Raw genomic sequence first — 16197 nt, 5'->3', positions numbered from 1 at the left:
TTACTTTTTAGTGCCAGGGGAGGGTTGCTTTAAGGTTGGAATGCATTTTAAACAGCTGAAGGGCAAACCTTTTTTATGACAACTATATTCTTCCCAACTCAACCATACTTGGCTTATCTCCTTTGAGACCAAAACAATGAGCGTGTCAAAAATTTGCATTCTATATCTTTTTTCTTCTGAAATTTCAGGGGAAATTGAGACAGCCTCATGCATGTTCTATAGTTAACAGCCTCATGCACATTACATGGTCAGCCTGTCCTGCCAATATCTGTTTGTTAGATGTCCATCTAAGATTATATAGCCATCTTTAGTCTGTACTGGAGGAAGGGGTATGAGACTCTGGCTTATTAATTTAGCTTTGGCTGTCTATTACAGTATATGGTAATCTTCTAGTCTAGTAAACTGGTTTACCTGCAGTACACTCTTACTTTACTAAAGTAAGCATCTTCTATTTTCTGGCAATATTATCTAGAATACATGTTCCTTATGTCAGCAGTATGCCCTACAAGAGCATCTAGAGCAGTTTAAATATGTTTTCTAGAAATACAGTAAATTAACAAAAATCAATTAAAAGAACATTGGCCATATTTTTTTTTCCTCATATACATAATATTGATTTCTGTTTTTGGGGCCTACAGGTGGCTGGTAGTGTTGATTGAGTAGATTTCATTAACCCTTTCGGCCGAGTATTTTGGCGTGCTTTCCATTTCTTTTACTGTCGCCGTGGCTGCAAGTGTCATGGCTGTTAGACAGCTGTGACACATGCAGAGATGAACTGTTTGACAGTCAATCTCTGCATGTGTCACAGCTGTTTAACAGCCGTGACACTTGCAGCCATGGCGACAGTAAAAGAAATGCCGAGCACACCAAAATACTAGGCAAGCACCTGACTGTGCTCGCCGAAAGGGTTAATGAAACCTACTCACCCAGCACTAGTGGCTGGCCATATGGTGACAGATACATAAATACAAAAGACATATTCAAAGAGACCTAATAGCCCTTTTTCTAAACTTGTGCATGAAGAATAAATCATTAAACAGCCAGATAGTTTGCGATTGATTGAAACATAGTATTTCTACATTTCTGGAGATCCTCTTTAATTAAGAATAAGTTTTTAACGTCACTCAAGTACACAGGAGTGGAAACATACAATATTATTAGAAAGCAATAAAAATGACTATAAATATGTTGACACAATTTTTAAAAGAATTGTAAAAATGTTTAATTATAAATGCAAACAACTAAAAGTAAATGATGAAATGTGTAAGAAACCGTCATAACGTAACGGTTTGCTGAAAGAAGTGTTGTATCAGTAAAGGCTCAAAATGTGATGTAAATTAAAGAGCCTCTGACAATCTGCCATAACACAAGTGAAAATCAATATCGTCTAGAAAGGATAAATCTAGATAAAAGTCCATAGTTTTCATTAAGGAAACTGCCAAGTGTGCAAATATAATTTTTTTAAATGAGACAGGTATCTTATCACTGCTGTTGGGAAGAATTTGTCTTTAACAGACCTGTTCAGGGTTCTAGCTATATAGGCATATCTTTTGCTCATGTATTCCCGTACTTGACAAGACAAGTTATATCCATTTGTATTATGGATTACAAGTGTAATTGAAGACTACATAATGCTAGGTTAAGGTTAACACTAAGCAATGGAAAAAATATTGACACATGCTGTATGTGAATATTTGCTTAGAAATATTGTTAATACCTAAATTAGCCTATCGATAGCATAATAACAAAAACACCATTCATCAAAGATTGACATTAGGTGTGTAGAGGTTTAATATTCACTCTACTCACTTTTGTGCTTCAGCCAAAGGACTCGGCTTTTTGGGAAAACGCGGTTATAGAAACTCTCACTCAGTTATCAAAATGTAACATTACTTTAGAATTTTGTATTCACAGGAGTAAGTGAATTTCACATCTAAAGCCCTGATCCTTCAACAGGGAAAGGATCAGGCCTCTTGAGCACTTTACAACTCGTAGACTGTAAAAAAAATCTGCTGCAGCAATAATGTGAACCAGGCTACATGAACAGGTACAGCAATTGGAATGTCATCATCTGTCACTTTTAGTTAATACGCGAAATGTAGATCCCTGGCATCTCAACATATTTTCTATTACTTGTTTGTGTTTCCTGACTATGCATATCTGCTGAGGCAGAGCAGCAATTTGTATGTGCCTTTTCAGTTCCAGAATTTTATTTATCTATTTTTTTTGTTGCATACTAATGGAAAAATGGAGGAAGATTTATTTTTTCAGGGGGAGGCGGGTAGAGTGGATTAATGTACCAATGATAAACATTGTTGCTGAAAATCTAAAATACATTTTTTATGAAATTACGTGTCTATTTAAAGAAAAAATATGGCAATTAAATTAGTTTATGTTTTAATTAGTTGCAGCCAATACTGTGTCTAATGCAGTAATGTTTATTATCTGTGGCTAGCATGCAGCAAAGATTTTATTCCCAAGATTCCTAAAGGACCCTTCAACCTTATTCTCATTACTTGACCAGTAATGTTCTAATCTTCCTGTTACATGCAAAGATATATTTCTTGATATATTTCTGAACTTGTTTTTATTGCTTATGATTTAACTAGTTTCCTAACTATGGTTCCTTGTCTGCCTTCTGCTCCGACTTTCTGCTCGTCATCACCCATGTTGAAAGAAATCCACTGGCCCAGACCTCCTGCCTGCTGGACTACAAACTATGCCTGCATACTGATGTCATCTGTTTCTTACTCTGAGGGTCAACCGAACCTATAACAAAATAGTGAACTAATTTCTCCATGTAGATCTTGGGTTTCATCACACATTATTCATTAACATGTTTGTACCAAACTACTTCTGGGATGAGTAGTTAGTATATAAATAATGAATAATTAAAAAGATGAGCTGCTGGTGAGGATAAGATATTACCATTTACCATTTTACATTTCGGGTAAGGGAGTAAAACAATTAGAAAAATACCAATAGGCATATAGGGTGCATTTGATGAATTTTGGTCGGAACATACATTTTCCCTGAAAATTTTGTGTATGCTTACAACAGAGATAGTATCTAATTTTCTAGTATAGGACTTGGTCATAATAAAGCTAAAAAAGAGTCTCAAAAATAAAAAGTACAAATATGCAAATAACTAACAGAATTTGATAGATTCTAGAGTTTTTGAGAATTATCTTATGCTCCTATGGGACTAGAGGAGAGAACTCTTTTAAGGACCTGATTGATATTACAGCTGGATGGAACATGCAGTCAATTTAGGCTATACTTTGCATTTCAGACACAACAGTCTTTTTTTCTGTATAGTTCACATAAAAAGATAAACTGATTTCTCCAAGGTCACACAAAACTGAGATCTTAACAGGATTTAAGGAATCACGTTGACGTTAAGTGTCACTGTATTAAAGTTTACCCAACCTTCGTTTTATTTGTATCTGAACAGATCTCCTTGAGTTTACAATAATACAAGCATCATTCAACAAGACAATCCATTAATTATCGTCATTGCATAGAATTTTAAAATACTGCTAAAGCATCAACAGTCCTTCTAGTGCTATGCTAATGTGTTTTTCAAGGTCGCTTTGGATATATATCTTACAGAATTCTGCATTAGAGACTCTCTACATATGCAGCAATCTATTATTATGAAAGTAATTCTGCTTCTTGGGCATGCACTACACTTGTACCACACATTCATTTACAAAGTTATTATGAGAATAAGAAATGTGTCCACTCTCATTTTCGATGTATTTTGCGGCTCTCTTGAGGGTATTTGAAGTTTATGATTCATACATTGTGAAGTAAATGTGCACACTAGGCGCTTTCTGTAACTGCTATTCAGTTCAATAGAAAAAGATTAAAGGCTAGCCCATTTTCAGGATACCATCAAATCAACATGCCATAAACAGGTGAATATATAGAAAACATAGGACCTGATTCATTAAGGTGTTTATGCTAGAATTTAGGCATAATACACATTAATAAATCACAATAAATCATTAAGTGGTGTGCGCCTCACTATGGCACGATCCAGTAACTGCAATCAGGATGAAATTCATCTAATGTCCAATACAGTCCAATTGCTTCAAAATGCTGGTACGAGAGTTACATCCTGTTTGACTTTCCTTCCTAGCTTAGTCCAGCATTGCTCAGTTGCGGGATGTGGACTGTGTCAGCAATATGGGTATCTTATTTGGCCTTCAGTGGAGTTGTGCCCACCTTAACACAATCCAATATGGTTAGCACCTATACTCCATTAACTGTTTTCCTTCTCTCATTGATGTACTCATCATGTGCATCTATTTGCTCTATTTTTTATGCTTAATCTATCTTTGGTCATCATGCTCCAGTGAGCCACTTCAATAAGACTGGCAAACATAATGTCAGTCTTAATAAATTGGTTCCATTGTGTCCCACAATAAAACTAAGACTTGGTTGCGGCTAGAGCTCTGCTAAATTTGCTTCACCTTCAAGTGTTGATCTCATATGTGACAATTTTTGGAGATTGACATTTGGGAGTTAGTCAGTTTTGGGCATAAATAATGCTCCTTTTACAGACAACTTCTATTTGGAACCTATTCTCTTCTCCATGCCATCTTGGGGAGCAAGAAACCTCCAAGAATTAGTTATTTTATGAAGGTTTTGAAATGGCTCAAAAATATTTTGACTCATATGGGAACATGGGAGGTTTCAACTTTCTCTTGGAGCTGCCTGGACATTCTGAGAGATTTGAAAAGTATAGAAAATCTCTGGAACTTCTTTTCACGTCCAAAATTCAGTGTTGCTTACTTCTATATGTATGTTTAGTGTTGCTTATTTTTCTAATAATAATATATAATAATAATAGCTTGATAAATTATACAGTCCAAGCTGCATTTGGTCACCAATAGAGAAAGTTACCTGAGGATGGAATTAGATAGAAACAAACTCAATGGGCACTTTATAAATCTGTATGCAGAGATCTCTACTTTGTAGTGACTGCAACTAGCCATGATGACACTGTCATGACGGGCAGGGACAGGAACATCAATTAAGTGCCAGGCTCCTCTTGACAATGGACCCTATAATATTTGCTACTGTTATGGTATATAAGCAAATGCTTTCAGAAAATCTATTCTCCATCCCATTCTCCAACTACTGAACTGTTTCTACAATGACTGAGGCTAATAATAATAAAGGTGAAATTATACTAGCACTTCACTGAAGCCAAATCTGTAATCATACAGAGTAGACTTATGTCTAAAAGTAGTAAAGAGCACATACCTCAAAACAATTAAACTTAAATTGCTTTCCTAAACAAGTTTTAAATGTAGTCTGGAGAGTAGACCTATTGACTTCATGGAGTTTTGTTGAACAGAAAATCAAATAATATATGATAAATTACAAAGGCTAAGATGTGATGGGCCATATCTTAAATGCTGCCGAAATATTTTTTCTTTTACTCAATTTAAAGAATAACTGGTTACTAAGGATACATTGCATTTTCAAAAAACATTTCTTAGCAACTAATGTTTCTCATACAACTCAACTCAAGATTCAATAGGAATTGATATGAAATGGCAATAAGGTTCATGATTTTTGTCCACATTACTGTAAAATAAGCATAATAATTAAAAATAATATTTAAAACCTTTTAAGGATAAATTTACGCCATTCGGCCTCAATCGTAAAATCACTGATAAGTGATGAGAACCACACTAATTATCTTCTGAGAACCACACCTGTAAATGGATGGGATTTATTTGGACAGAAGTCAACTCTTTTTGCTGATGTTCTGGAAGCCTCAAAAATAGGCCAGCATAAGGATCTAAGCAACCTAGTTGTCGCAGTTTGGTCATTGTGAAAGTTACTTAAAAATGGCAGGACTTTTGTGGTACTCTGATATGCTGTCATTAGTACCTACCAAAAGTGGCCCAAGGAAGAGCCAGCTGTATGATGACAACTGGTCACTACAGCCCAAAGCTCATTAATGAAAGTGAAGACTAGCCCATCAGGGTTAATCTGACAGAAAAGTGACTGTAGCATGTATTATTGAAAAAGTTGATGCCAGCTATAAAGGAAAGGTGTCAGAACACACAGCACCTTGAAACTTACTGTGAATGGGGCTATTTATTCAGAGTTCTCATGCTAACTCATGTGCACAGCTAAAAGTGCCTACAATGGAAATGTGAACATTAATACTGGAGCATTAAGCTACCAAAAATAGTACTGATAATCCACTGCTTTTTACTTCAAGAGGATAACCAAGTACATATTTCATGCTTACCTGGGGAAAAGTTAAAGCCAAAATACACTATAGAAAGAGAGTAAGGTCCATTATCAAGACTGCACATGGTAGACTATTGCTAAAGAGCATCTGATCAAATGTTAGATGTCTGGTCACAAAACACAGGATAACGTTAAGTTTCTTAGATATTGATGATAACTAGTTTCTCAAAGTTTCACTCAAACCAGTTCATAAATAAACCCATAAAGAGATGGCTTGTTTCAAAGCATTTTTTAAAGTACTGTTTCTTTGCTGTGACTCAGATATAAACCTATTGAAAAGTGATGACAGATCGCTATCAGCATGAGTTTTTCAGTCATGCATCAATTTGCTACATAGATAATAAATGAAAGTAGGGGCCAAGATAAAATGTGTCACATATTTGAACTATGACATTAACATGAACATAATAAACTCAAACTAGTTGTTAAATGTAATGTTATAATTAACACTTTATAATCCATGCACGTTATCCATTGTGTCAATTAAAGGTTACATCTGAGCGGATTAAGGTTAATCCGTTTTGCTGTTCATATGTAGATTTTTATTTAACGATATTTTCCTCTTTAGGTTTTGAAAAATACCTGATGGAAAAAATATAACAGAACTGAAAAGGCTGCAAAAAGAGCAATGGGAAAAAAAATCTTAAAAATTCTCTCAAAAACCTCTTTAAAACCTCTTTAAGAAATGCTTCAGGAAAAACTCCTCAAGAAATCACCCCCACCTTAAAGAAAAGAGCTTTTATTAAAGCCATTTCTGGTTGAAAAGATTGTCATTTTTGAAAACCTCAAGAAAAAGTTGTGTGAACCTTGCCTTAAAGGGGTTGACTTATGAACAAAGTTCATTTTAAACAATAGATCTTGAAAAAATAATAATTTCCGCAATTGGATTTTTTTTTTAAATGTTCCTGTGCTGAGATAATCTTATAAATGTGCCCCTGCTGTGTAATGGCTGTGTCTGTACGGGAACATGATCTGATCGTATTCTGATCAGACATTACAGCAGGGGGGCAGGGGATCACAGCTGATTCTTTTTGTAAAGTAAAACATTTCACTGCATGCTTTTAAAAGAATGTTTTAAATCGTAGAAAGATTTATTTGTTATCCTGTGCCGTAATGTCTGTATAGTCTTTTACTCCCTCCATCACCGCCCAGGAGCTGTGGTATGATCAGACCATGTCCCTGTAGGGTCAGACACAGCCATTACACAGTACACAGCAGGGGTACATTTATAAGATTATCTCAGCACAGGAACATTTTTTTCAGGGACATACCACATCTCCTGGGCAGAGAAGGAAGCAAAAAAGTATACAGACATTACAGCACTGGATCACAAATAATTATTTTTTAGAAGTAAAACATTTTTTAAAAACAGGCAGGGAAATGTTTTACCTCACAAAAAGAATCCGCTGTGATCCCATGCTGTCCAACTGTCTGTATACTCTTTTGCTCCCTCCCCTGCCCCGGAGATGTGGTATGATCAGACCGTGTTCATGCACAGTCAGACACAGCCATTACACAGTACACAGCAGGGGCACATTTATAAGATTATCTCAGCACAGGGACATTTTATTTAAACACATCCAATTGTGGAAATTATTATTATTCCAACTTTGTTGATTAAAATCAACTTGAAAATTAACTTTATTCATGTAAAAACCCCTTTAATAGTACTTTTCATTTGCTGAAGCAGTTTTGATGAGGTTTTGAAAAACTTTTTTGCCTGAACCATCTTTTTCTGCCTTTTAATTTTACTGTGTCTAGTTTGAAGTGGACTCCAACAGCTTCAAAGACATGATATTCAAAAAAAATGACATCAAAAAGTCCTCATTTGAGTGGCAAAGTGTTCAATTTGCCAAAGAAATTAATATGAAAAGTTTTCCAAGTGTGTTTGAACTGTTTTTAAGGTTTTTGGAGCAGATAAAATGCTCATCGATGGTTTTAAATGCCCTCAAAAGAACCGACTTGGCATGAGGAAAAGGAATCTCAGCATACTGCGAGTGGCTTCAGTATTTGGATCACGCACACCTATGCAAGTCTATGGGTGCTTGTGAAACATCAGACTGCACTCGGATGTCATCCGAGTGCAGTCCGACATCCTGGAAATGGAAACAATGGAAAAGATGGAGATATTAAGTTCTCCATCTTCTTCACACCTGTGCTCCAATTCTTACATGCGAGAGAATAAGATCACACTAGGATGATACTTGGCTCAAACTCTGATCATAGTTTGAGCCAAGTGTCATTAGCATAATCGGTCTGATTCTCTCGCATGAGAGAATCATCGCTCATGTGACCACAGTCTTAGTTGGACATTCTAAAAAGGAAATGGAAGAACACCAGAGATTTTTATCTCATGAAAGGAAGAGTAATATCTATGACCACAATTTAAAAACTGATGTTGTACTTGATCTAACAGGCGAACTTAACATTTATTAAAGGGACAAACCCTTCAATAACTAAATATACTCTTCTCTGCCCTTTTTAGTCAATCTCATTCATCATCATCTTACTACTTCACTAGATGTCATGACACTCTGCCACCAGACTGTATTTACCACTTATCATCCACTCATGCCCTCTAGTGCAGAAGGCTGGTCTCAAATCATGCATGTAAGTATTCTTCATGTACAGTATATGCTCTATAAATGTTACATTTCTTCAACCTAGTAAATGCTGAAGTCCTCTTTTTGTAAGTGCTTAAGTGCAGGTGTTAATTATCTTATTTCATTGGTGTCTTCATATTCACATTAACTAATGTATGCGACTTTGATTTGATTAGTTTTACATAGATTTTCTTTTGCATTGCATTATAAAGGGACAGGGACTTAATTGTTGCACATGATTATTCATGTAGTTTTGCAATTAACATGAAGATTGCAGGAAACATTTGCATTGTGATTCTAAATACAATCCAGAAAAATAAACAGTTGGTAGCTCAGTTTGGCTTGATGTCTGTGGACAGTTGGAGGACTTATCCAGCAAGATGGCACAACATAGTTATTAATTTGAAAGTTTTTGCACAGTAAAAAGCAAATTATATGAAAGATCTATGGCTTGTACATGCATCAGTCTACTTATATGATGTATTATAATTTTAATATATCAACGCATTAAACTACTGGCATCCTCTATTACGGTTTCTAAATGTGCATTAAACAATTAAATTGGTCAACTTGCTAATAAATATTGTTAAAAATTCCGCTCTGTTTTGCAATGATGTGGGTTGCTAATTTTTCTCAACCCCTCAGCACGCCACTCTGTCCATAATATGGCTGCAGATGGAAGAACATGTGGCAAGGGATAGGTGTCCACCATTAAAGTATCCTCCTACATACTTGAGCAGAACTTGAACACCCAGGAAACTAGGGCATGTGCAGTGAGTTTCATTTGAGGTTGAGGAAAGACAGGTCTCTCATTGCTATTTGATATAAGCAAATTTATGCAAGTGGAATTGAATTCTAATTGAATTTTACAAAAAAGTCGATATTTTTCAGAATGCAAATTTTTAGTAATTTGCAATGCGCACATTCAACAAAATAAATGGCACCAAAAGATTAAAATACAGCTGGTAAAAGGTTGAGAAATTAAAAACTATTACTAATCCCACCGCTCACCTCGTTGGTTACCTACGCTGTTTGCTCTTCCCTGTACTGTCAATTACTTACACCGCCTCACATTGAAATCCAAGGTCTCTTCACACTAGGCCCGGACTTCCGGCAGCAACTAGACCCAGGGCGTCTCTGTACATGCATGTAGTAGGAATGTGGCGCCATCGTGACATCATAAAGTGTGCGACCTTACAACATGCACTCTAGGACAGTTCTTATTTTCGCAAATAGGCTAAATATGTTCCTGCACTTGTTCAAAGACATCCTGGGCTTAGTTATGGTTGACAGTTCCGACCTTGCGTGATGAGGTGAGTATTTTTTTTTTCTACATCTTATACTTATTATACTCTCGGGTCTATCCCAAACCCAGAGCATACTAAGGGATATTCAATACATGGAAAATAAATTCACTGAAAATTAATTTTTTTGGGCAAAATCTGCACAATTGGGTGACATTGAAGCTCATCTGTAATCATTATGTGTCCCTCCATCTCATGCCATGTAAGGCAGGAAGTGGAGTACTGTTTATGGAAAAGAAGAGATATAAGATAAATCACATGGCATGCCTTCACAAATAGTGAAAACCCAGCAAAACGTCTAAATAAGTATTAGCAGGTTTTTGCTTTTTTTAATGTTTAACACATATTTGGAAGTGGCATGAAAAATGCCTACAATTCCAATTTCTTTTAAATATTATGGTACATACTTGCTGATAAAGAGACTGACATGATCTGTTCATGCCTTGCTGTTTTAACATAAAGTCTTTAAGCAATTATCCAGGCTTAACTGGAGATTTTTATCATACAGTGCAGTAAAGAGAGCCATCATTGATGTTGTTTTTTACTCTACATGCTATATAGGACATAAAACCATGTGAAAGCAGACAGAAGCGGTATGTTCAAGGAGTTATCCACTACTTTTGTATTTTATATAAGTTTGACACACAGCACCCCCACCAGTCTGCTGTCATCCCCTGTAGAGGTGAAGTGATGTAGACAGTACTTTGCAGAGCACCACAACTCTTCACACTTTTTAGAGGCCACTGCTGAGAAACATAGAGGTTGCCCTATAAAGCGCTGTTTTCTTTTTCCTTTTGTAAACAATTAACCCCTCACGAGAAGCACTGTTATCATCATTGACTAATAGGTTAATGTGTTTTTATTGCTCTCATATAGCCATTTATTACATGAAAATTAAAGATGAGCAGATATCAACTCCTGTGCGCAACCAGAGAGCACTGACGTGTACTGTAGACTGGGGTCATGAGAAGCGATCCGCTCATATCTAACAAAAATAACTATAAATCAGACAAGCAGGAAGAAAAGAAAGATACTAGAAGGTAAGTGTTACATCTCTACCTGAACCTGCTCCAGTAGTGACAGCCTTTGTTGTCAGGTGCCCCCATAATCATTATGTGGGAGGCGATGGTAAAGGAAGAGAAATTATGGCCAATATTGCTTCTTGTCACAGGTTCTGTTTAGACAGGTATACTGGTATGGCTAGGATCTGTGTTGCTGCCCAGTCAGGCAAAATGATTATGTGTGCTGTCCAATAGCGTAATCAGCGTAATCAGCTCTCTCTTGTGACCAATGAGACAGTACCACACCCTACTTAAATTCCCAGCATAGTGGTAGGAGTTGCCAGCTATTATTTGGTTTTCCTACATTTCTGTTTTTGTACCTGGTTTTGTCGATTCTGACACTGGCGTGGCTATGTTTTGCAAATCTTGTCAAAGACTTCCTTCTCCAGGCAGCAGCTACTCCATGGACACAACCCGGAGGTCCCCATTGTAAGTCAGGATCCCTGTATAGGAGTTAAAGGTTGAAGGCTGGGGTTCCTTTTGGATCTGATACATGGTGTGGTTTGAGCCAAGTTTGTCTGAGATAGCCTTTTTGGGCTGATTACTTCAGACAGACCTTACAATATTGTTCCAAAACTATTGTAAATGAAAACTGGAGGAGATGATAATATTTGCCAACGTAGCTGCTCATTACCTTTTCGGAATGGGCTAGGAAAATTAAAGTGCAATCTGGCTGGTTTCCATATGCAAATGTGTTATTTTTACCTTGTTCAGCTTTTGACAAATCACCTCCCATAATAGAGTTGCAGCCCTAGCCACGAGTTCACATAACAGTTTATTTCAATACAAAGTGGTTTCGCAAACATCCATACAGCATTTGATTATTTTATAAGTAGATTGCAAATAAAGTAAAAACAATTCCACTTTTACACTTTGTTAACATGCATTTTGAAGTTTCCAGACTAGCAAGAGTAAAGAGAAAAGGTTGTGAAAAGTAACTAGGTGAAACAAAGGTGAAGCAAGGTGAGGCAGAAAAGTCCCAATATACCATTACCATCACCAGATTACCATTCTCATGTCCAACTTCAACATACATATATGAATGAAATTCAGCTCTATCCAGGCAAAAGCCAAGACATTTTTAATAGTCTTCATATTCCTATAAACTTTCCAATTGAAACGGCAAGTGCATTGAGAATGGTATGTAACAGATGCACGTGAAAAGATGACAATTCAGACATCTCTAAACTTTCAGCATCCCTGATGTCTAGAATTATATAGTTCTATAAAACATTAATTAGTACATATGAAAGATTAATTATATTTGATATGACTACAATATTAGAATGGACAGCATTTTCCAAAACTTTGTGTCATATTTCCACCAAAGTAAAGCTTTGAGCAGTGTCAAAGGGTTATGACTGCTTTGGCAGAAAGCTTTTGGTATGGAAATGAATGGTGGTCCAGATCTTAGACTTCTTTTCATGCTTCTTTAATAATGTATATGAAGTTCTTTTAAGTTACATTTTCTTTTTAATGAATGGACATATTGCATTATATTCAGAAAGAAATTAGCACAAGTGCATTCAATACTTTCATAATATGATTTTCAAACTGTATTTGCCATGACATCCTATTGTTGCTCCTGTAAGCCTCTGTGCTGCTAAATCATATCATTTTCCCATGAAAGATACATTGATTTAAAAAAAAGTCAGGAAGCCAGAGTTGTCCATTTGACCCTATGCACTTGTGTCCATTCTACAATAGATATGAATGAGAAATCAAGTCATTTTACATCAGCAACCATCTACATTTTAGATATTTTGAGTATACATTAGCAGAAGAAGCCTACTGTAAAAATTGCTTACGGCGACTGATACAAAGAACATCATTAAACTTTACTTTTAGGAAACTACTGCACATATACTATGGCTGCACATCAGCAGGGCTTTTACGGATGAACTATATGCAAAGGAAAAGTCTTTAAAGCTTTGCTTGAGAATTTATTTTTAGAATTTGTTTGTCTAGCGGGTGAAAAATTGATATCAACTAGCAACCTCTAGTGGTTTTTATGCACCTGGAAAATTAAAATGAATCAGGCCACTTAAAACTAATAAATGTTACATTTTCTGGGTCAGGTTGGAAAGCTGTTGAAAGAAGTACTAGGTGTTCTTCATTAGGAGAGGAAATTGGTTTAGCGGTGCAGAAAAGCAAATTATTAACAACACTAGATCAATGCACAATAAACATGGAAAGCGATAACTGATGGCTGCTCAAAGATTCATTTAGTCAATTAAGCAAGGATTTAACCATTTATTTAAGAGAAGAATAAGAAGGCGGGGGGGTGCCAAGAACAAGGGGGAGGGGAGCATGTTCAGAGCTTGAATGAGATCAATACTATTTAAGCAGCTTTTGAGAGAGTACATTTTGTCAGCACTTTAAAAAAAAAAGAAAAGAGGAGATGCTGAAATCCTGACATGGTTACCAACAAGTATTTATAAATCAGCATGGTAAAAATACTGTAAGTGTCACAATATTGTATCACTCATTCAAAGTTGGCCAAGAAGCGTACATATGCTGCATCTGAAAAAACGTGATTGCTATTTGGTCACTCAATCACTTGCATTAGAAAGAGAAAGTGAAGTAAATTAATATTAAATGAAGTGCAAATGAGCCAAACCATGCTAAAGGTTACTTACAAGACAAGCCAAGGCAAACAAAGCTCAATCTAGCCAGTTTGAGAAAAACAGCTAAATAATCATATATTGGCCCAGAGGTCATGAATTTCCATTGTGAGTATTTTATTCCTAGCATTGACAAACACATAATAATAGAGATATAACAAGCAATGAATAGGACTGCACCCAGTAATAAGCATTTACGAGCAGAATACAAACCAACCCACATAAGTGTTAAGTTGTCGAGCATCACGCCGGCTGGAAATCATATAGTTAGCAGCAAACTGTGTCATTTGCTGCTCAGTGGTCTTAAGTTGTAGTGACATTTTAATTACTAGTGTTATATTAAAACTGATCTCCTGATAAGTTCTCCTAGAAACGATCACCTGTTGTTACATATCAGGCAGCGGAGAAAAGAAACCACATGTGAAATTGCCAGCTACTCCTCCGAGCATTTTAAAAATTAAATATCACAGATTTCCCATCTTGCACGCAAGATCATGAGTGACACAGTCTCTATGCTACAATTTATACAAATGCAATAATAATCACTGCTGGTAGAAATAACACAAATGGCTCTATAGACATTCTTCATTATTCCATTTGATACAGTCAGACACACATAAATTAAGATCCTTAATCAAGCAAGTAAATGAAAAAGCAGCTGGGAAGACATCAAGTTGGCTAAACGTGAATACAGTTCAATAGCTGAGACAGATGTTCGAGTTGCTGGATAACCCTGCAGGAAACCACTGTTTTATTTTCCTGAATAATACTGCTCTTAAAAACTGAATAATGGCTGAACATAAGCAGAATAGATCAAAAGGGAAACCCCAGATTGCGGCTTAATATTGTGACAAGTGGAAATAACAAGGCAGGGGGTTATTGTGTAGGAGTTCAGCCTAATCGTGAGTTATTGTAGATTACAACATGTACATCAGTGAAGAATTCCTCTTAATAGCTGGCATTATCTTGTGCTCTTGCTGCATTTGGCAGAATCTGTTGACATTTAAGCTGTAGCTGCTTCTGCACTGACTTTTAAGACACATTTCTTAACTTAACCCTTTAAAGCCCCCAAATGGTCAGTACCAGCGAGGGGAAATCCTAACGGTTAACACACAGAAGAATCACAGTGTACATAGTTTATCTGCCATCATCATCTAAGATGAGTGTGCAGAGCATTTTAGCATAGTCTTTGTCACAGTCAGTTTCTTATTACATTCATAATGATAAGATGACTTTGCTAATCCTACCTTCCATGCCAGCTGCTTTTTGCTTGTCACTCCATCATGCCAATAAGTTGGCTGCTGTAACAAATCAAGATAGTGCAAAACAGCATCTTTTCCCTGCATCTGTCATCTTCCACAAAGCATTCTATTACTGCCGACTGCTGGGAACAAGAAAGTCTATTTGAATTCCAATAGCTCCCCTCACGCATGATTCAAGTTAGGTTAGGTGAGCATGCCTAACATGACTCTCACCGTCATTTATTATGCAGCTGCTATACCGTCGGTGTGGTAACCAGTGACTTAATCTGATACGTCGGGCTCACAAAGCTAATTCTTGCTGCAAGCTCACATAAGCAAAAAAAAAAAAAAAGAAGAAGGAGAAGCAGTGTTCATTTAACGAGTATTCCTCCTGTCGGAGCCACACAGGCACTGCCTCTGCAAATCTGTTTTAAATCCCACGATTCTTCTAGTTCTATTGGCTGGCATGACTCGGAGCTGGCCAATTTTTCATTTTTTTTTTCTTATCGGAGGAGTGGCTTTCTGTATTACTTGCTGTAACAGCCAGATATACGCTGATAATCCAAGTAAACTACACAGTGATAAAATCAGGAGTCGTCACAGATCATATGACTTGTTGGATATGCTGCATCCTAGGTGGATGTTTTCATTTCTGGTAGCTGAGACAGTTCTTCATAATAACTAGGAGAAAGTGGATCGCTGGCAGAGGAAGAAGCTTCGCGAGGAACCAAGGCTGAGATGTAATTACACAATGCTGATGTAAATCTAAAGCAGAATAAAGGTTGAATGTCATGCATCCCTTTAACTTGCAGAAGCAATGAGTGGCAGGAGTGACAGGCAAGACAAAATGGCTAATTAACATTCCATCAGGACATCAAGCAGCAAGCACAATCGCCAACAGTGATGACCTACATGGTCAAAAATCACAGACCCTTATGCCATTTATCATACGTTTCAAGGAATTAATAAATATGTTTCTAATGCCATCTATGGAAACTCTGAAGTAGTGTATGTGATAAGGGTTAATTTGCAGACTGCAAGGAAATGGATCAAAGCTGTGTCACAGTGTAAGTCACTAGATTGTC

At 36.5% G+C, this 16197-nt stretch overlaps 1 protein-coding gene across 10 annotated transcripts in view; it reads right to left on the bottom strand.

Moving 5' to 3' along the window:
- DMD (dystrophin) overlaps nt 1-16197 on the bottom strand; it is a 3940859-nt gene that overhangs the window by 3764798 nt on the left and 159864 nt on the right. Inside the window, exon 1 of one of the 10 annotated variants that reach the window (XM_073664720.1) lies at nt 15119-15541. The exons of the other annotated variants lie outside the window; for them this stretch is intronic. Coding sequence (XP_073520821.1) covers nt 15119-15125 — 7 coding nt within the window. The 5' untranslated portion in view covers nt 15126-15541. Of the gene's footprint in view, nt 1-15118; nt 15542-16197 lie in introns of those variants that run through there. 10 annotated transcript variants of the gene reach the window in all.

This window comes from Phyllobates terribilis, unplaced genomic scaffold, assembly GCF_046119375.1.
Source record: "Phyllobates terribilis strain yellow unplaced genomic scaffold, ASM4611937v1 Scaffold_2__4_contigs__length_985480577, whole genome shotgun sequence".
Taxonomy (NCBI): domain Eukaryota; kingdom Metazoa; phylum Chordata; class Amphibia; order Anura; family Dendrobatidae; genus Phyllobates; species Phyllobates terribilis.
This window is presented reverse-complemented; position numbering and strand designations above follow the sequence as displayed.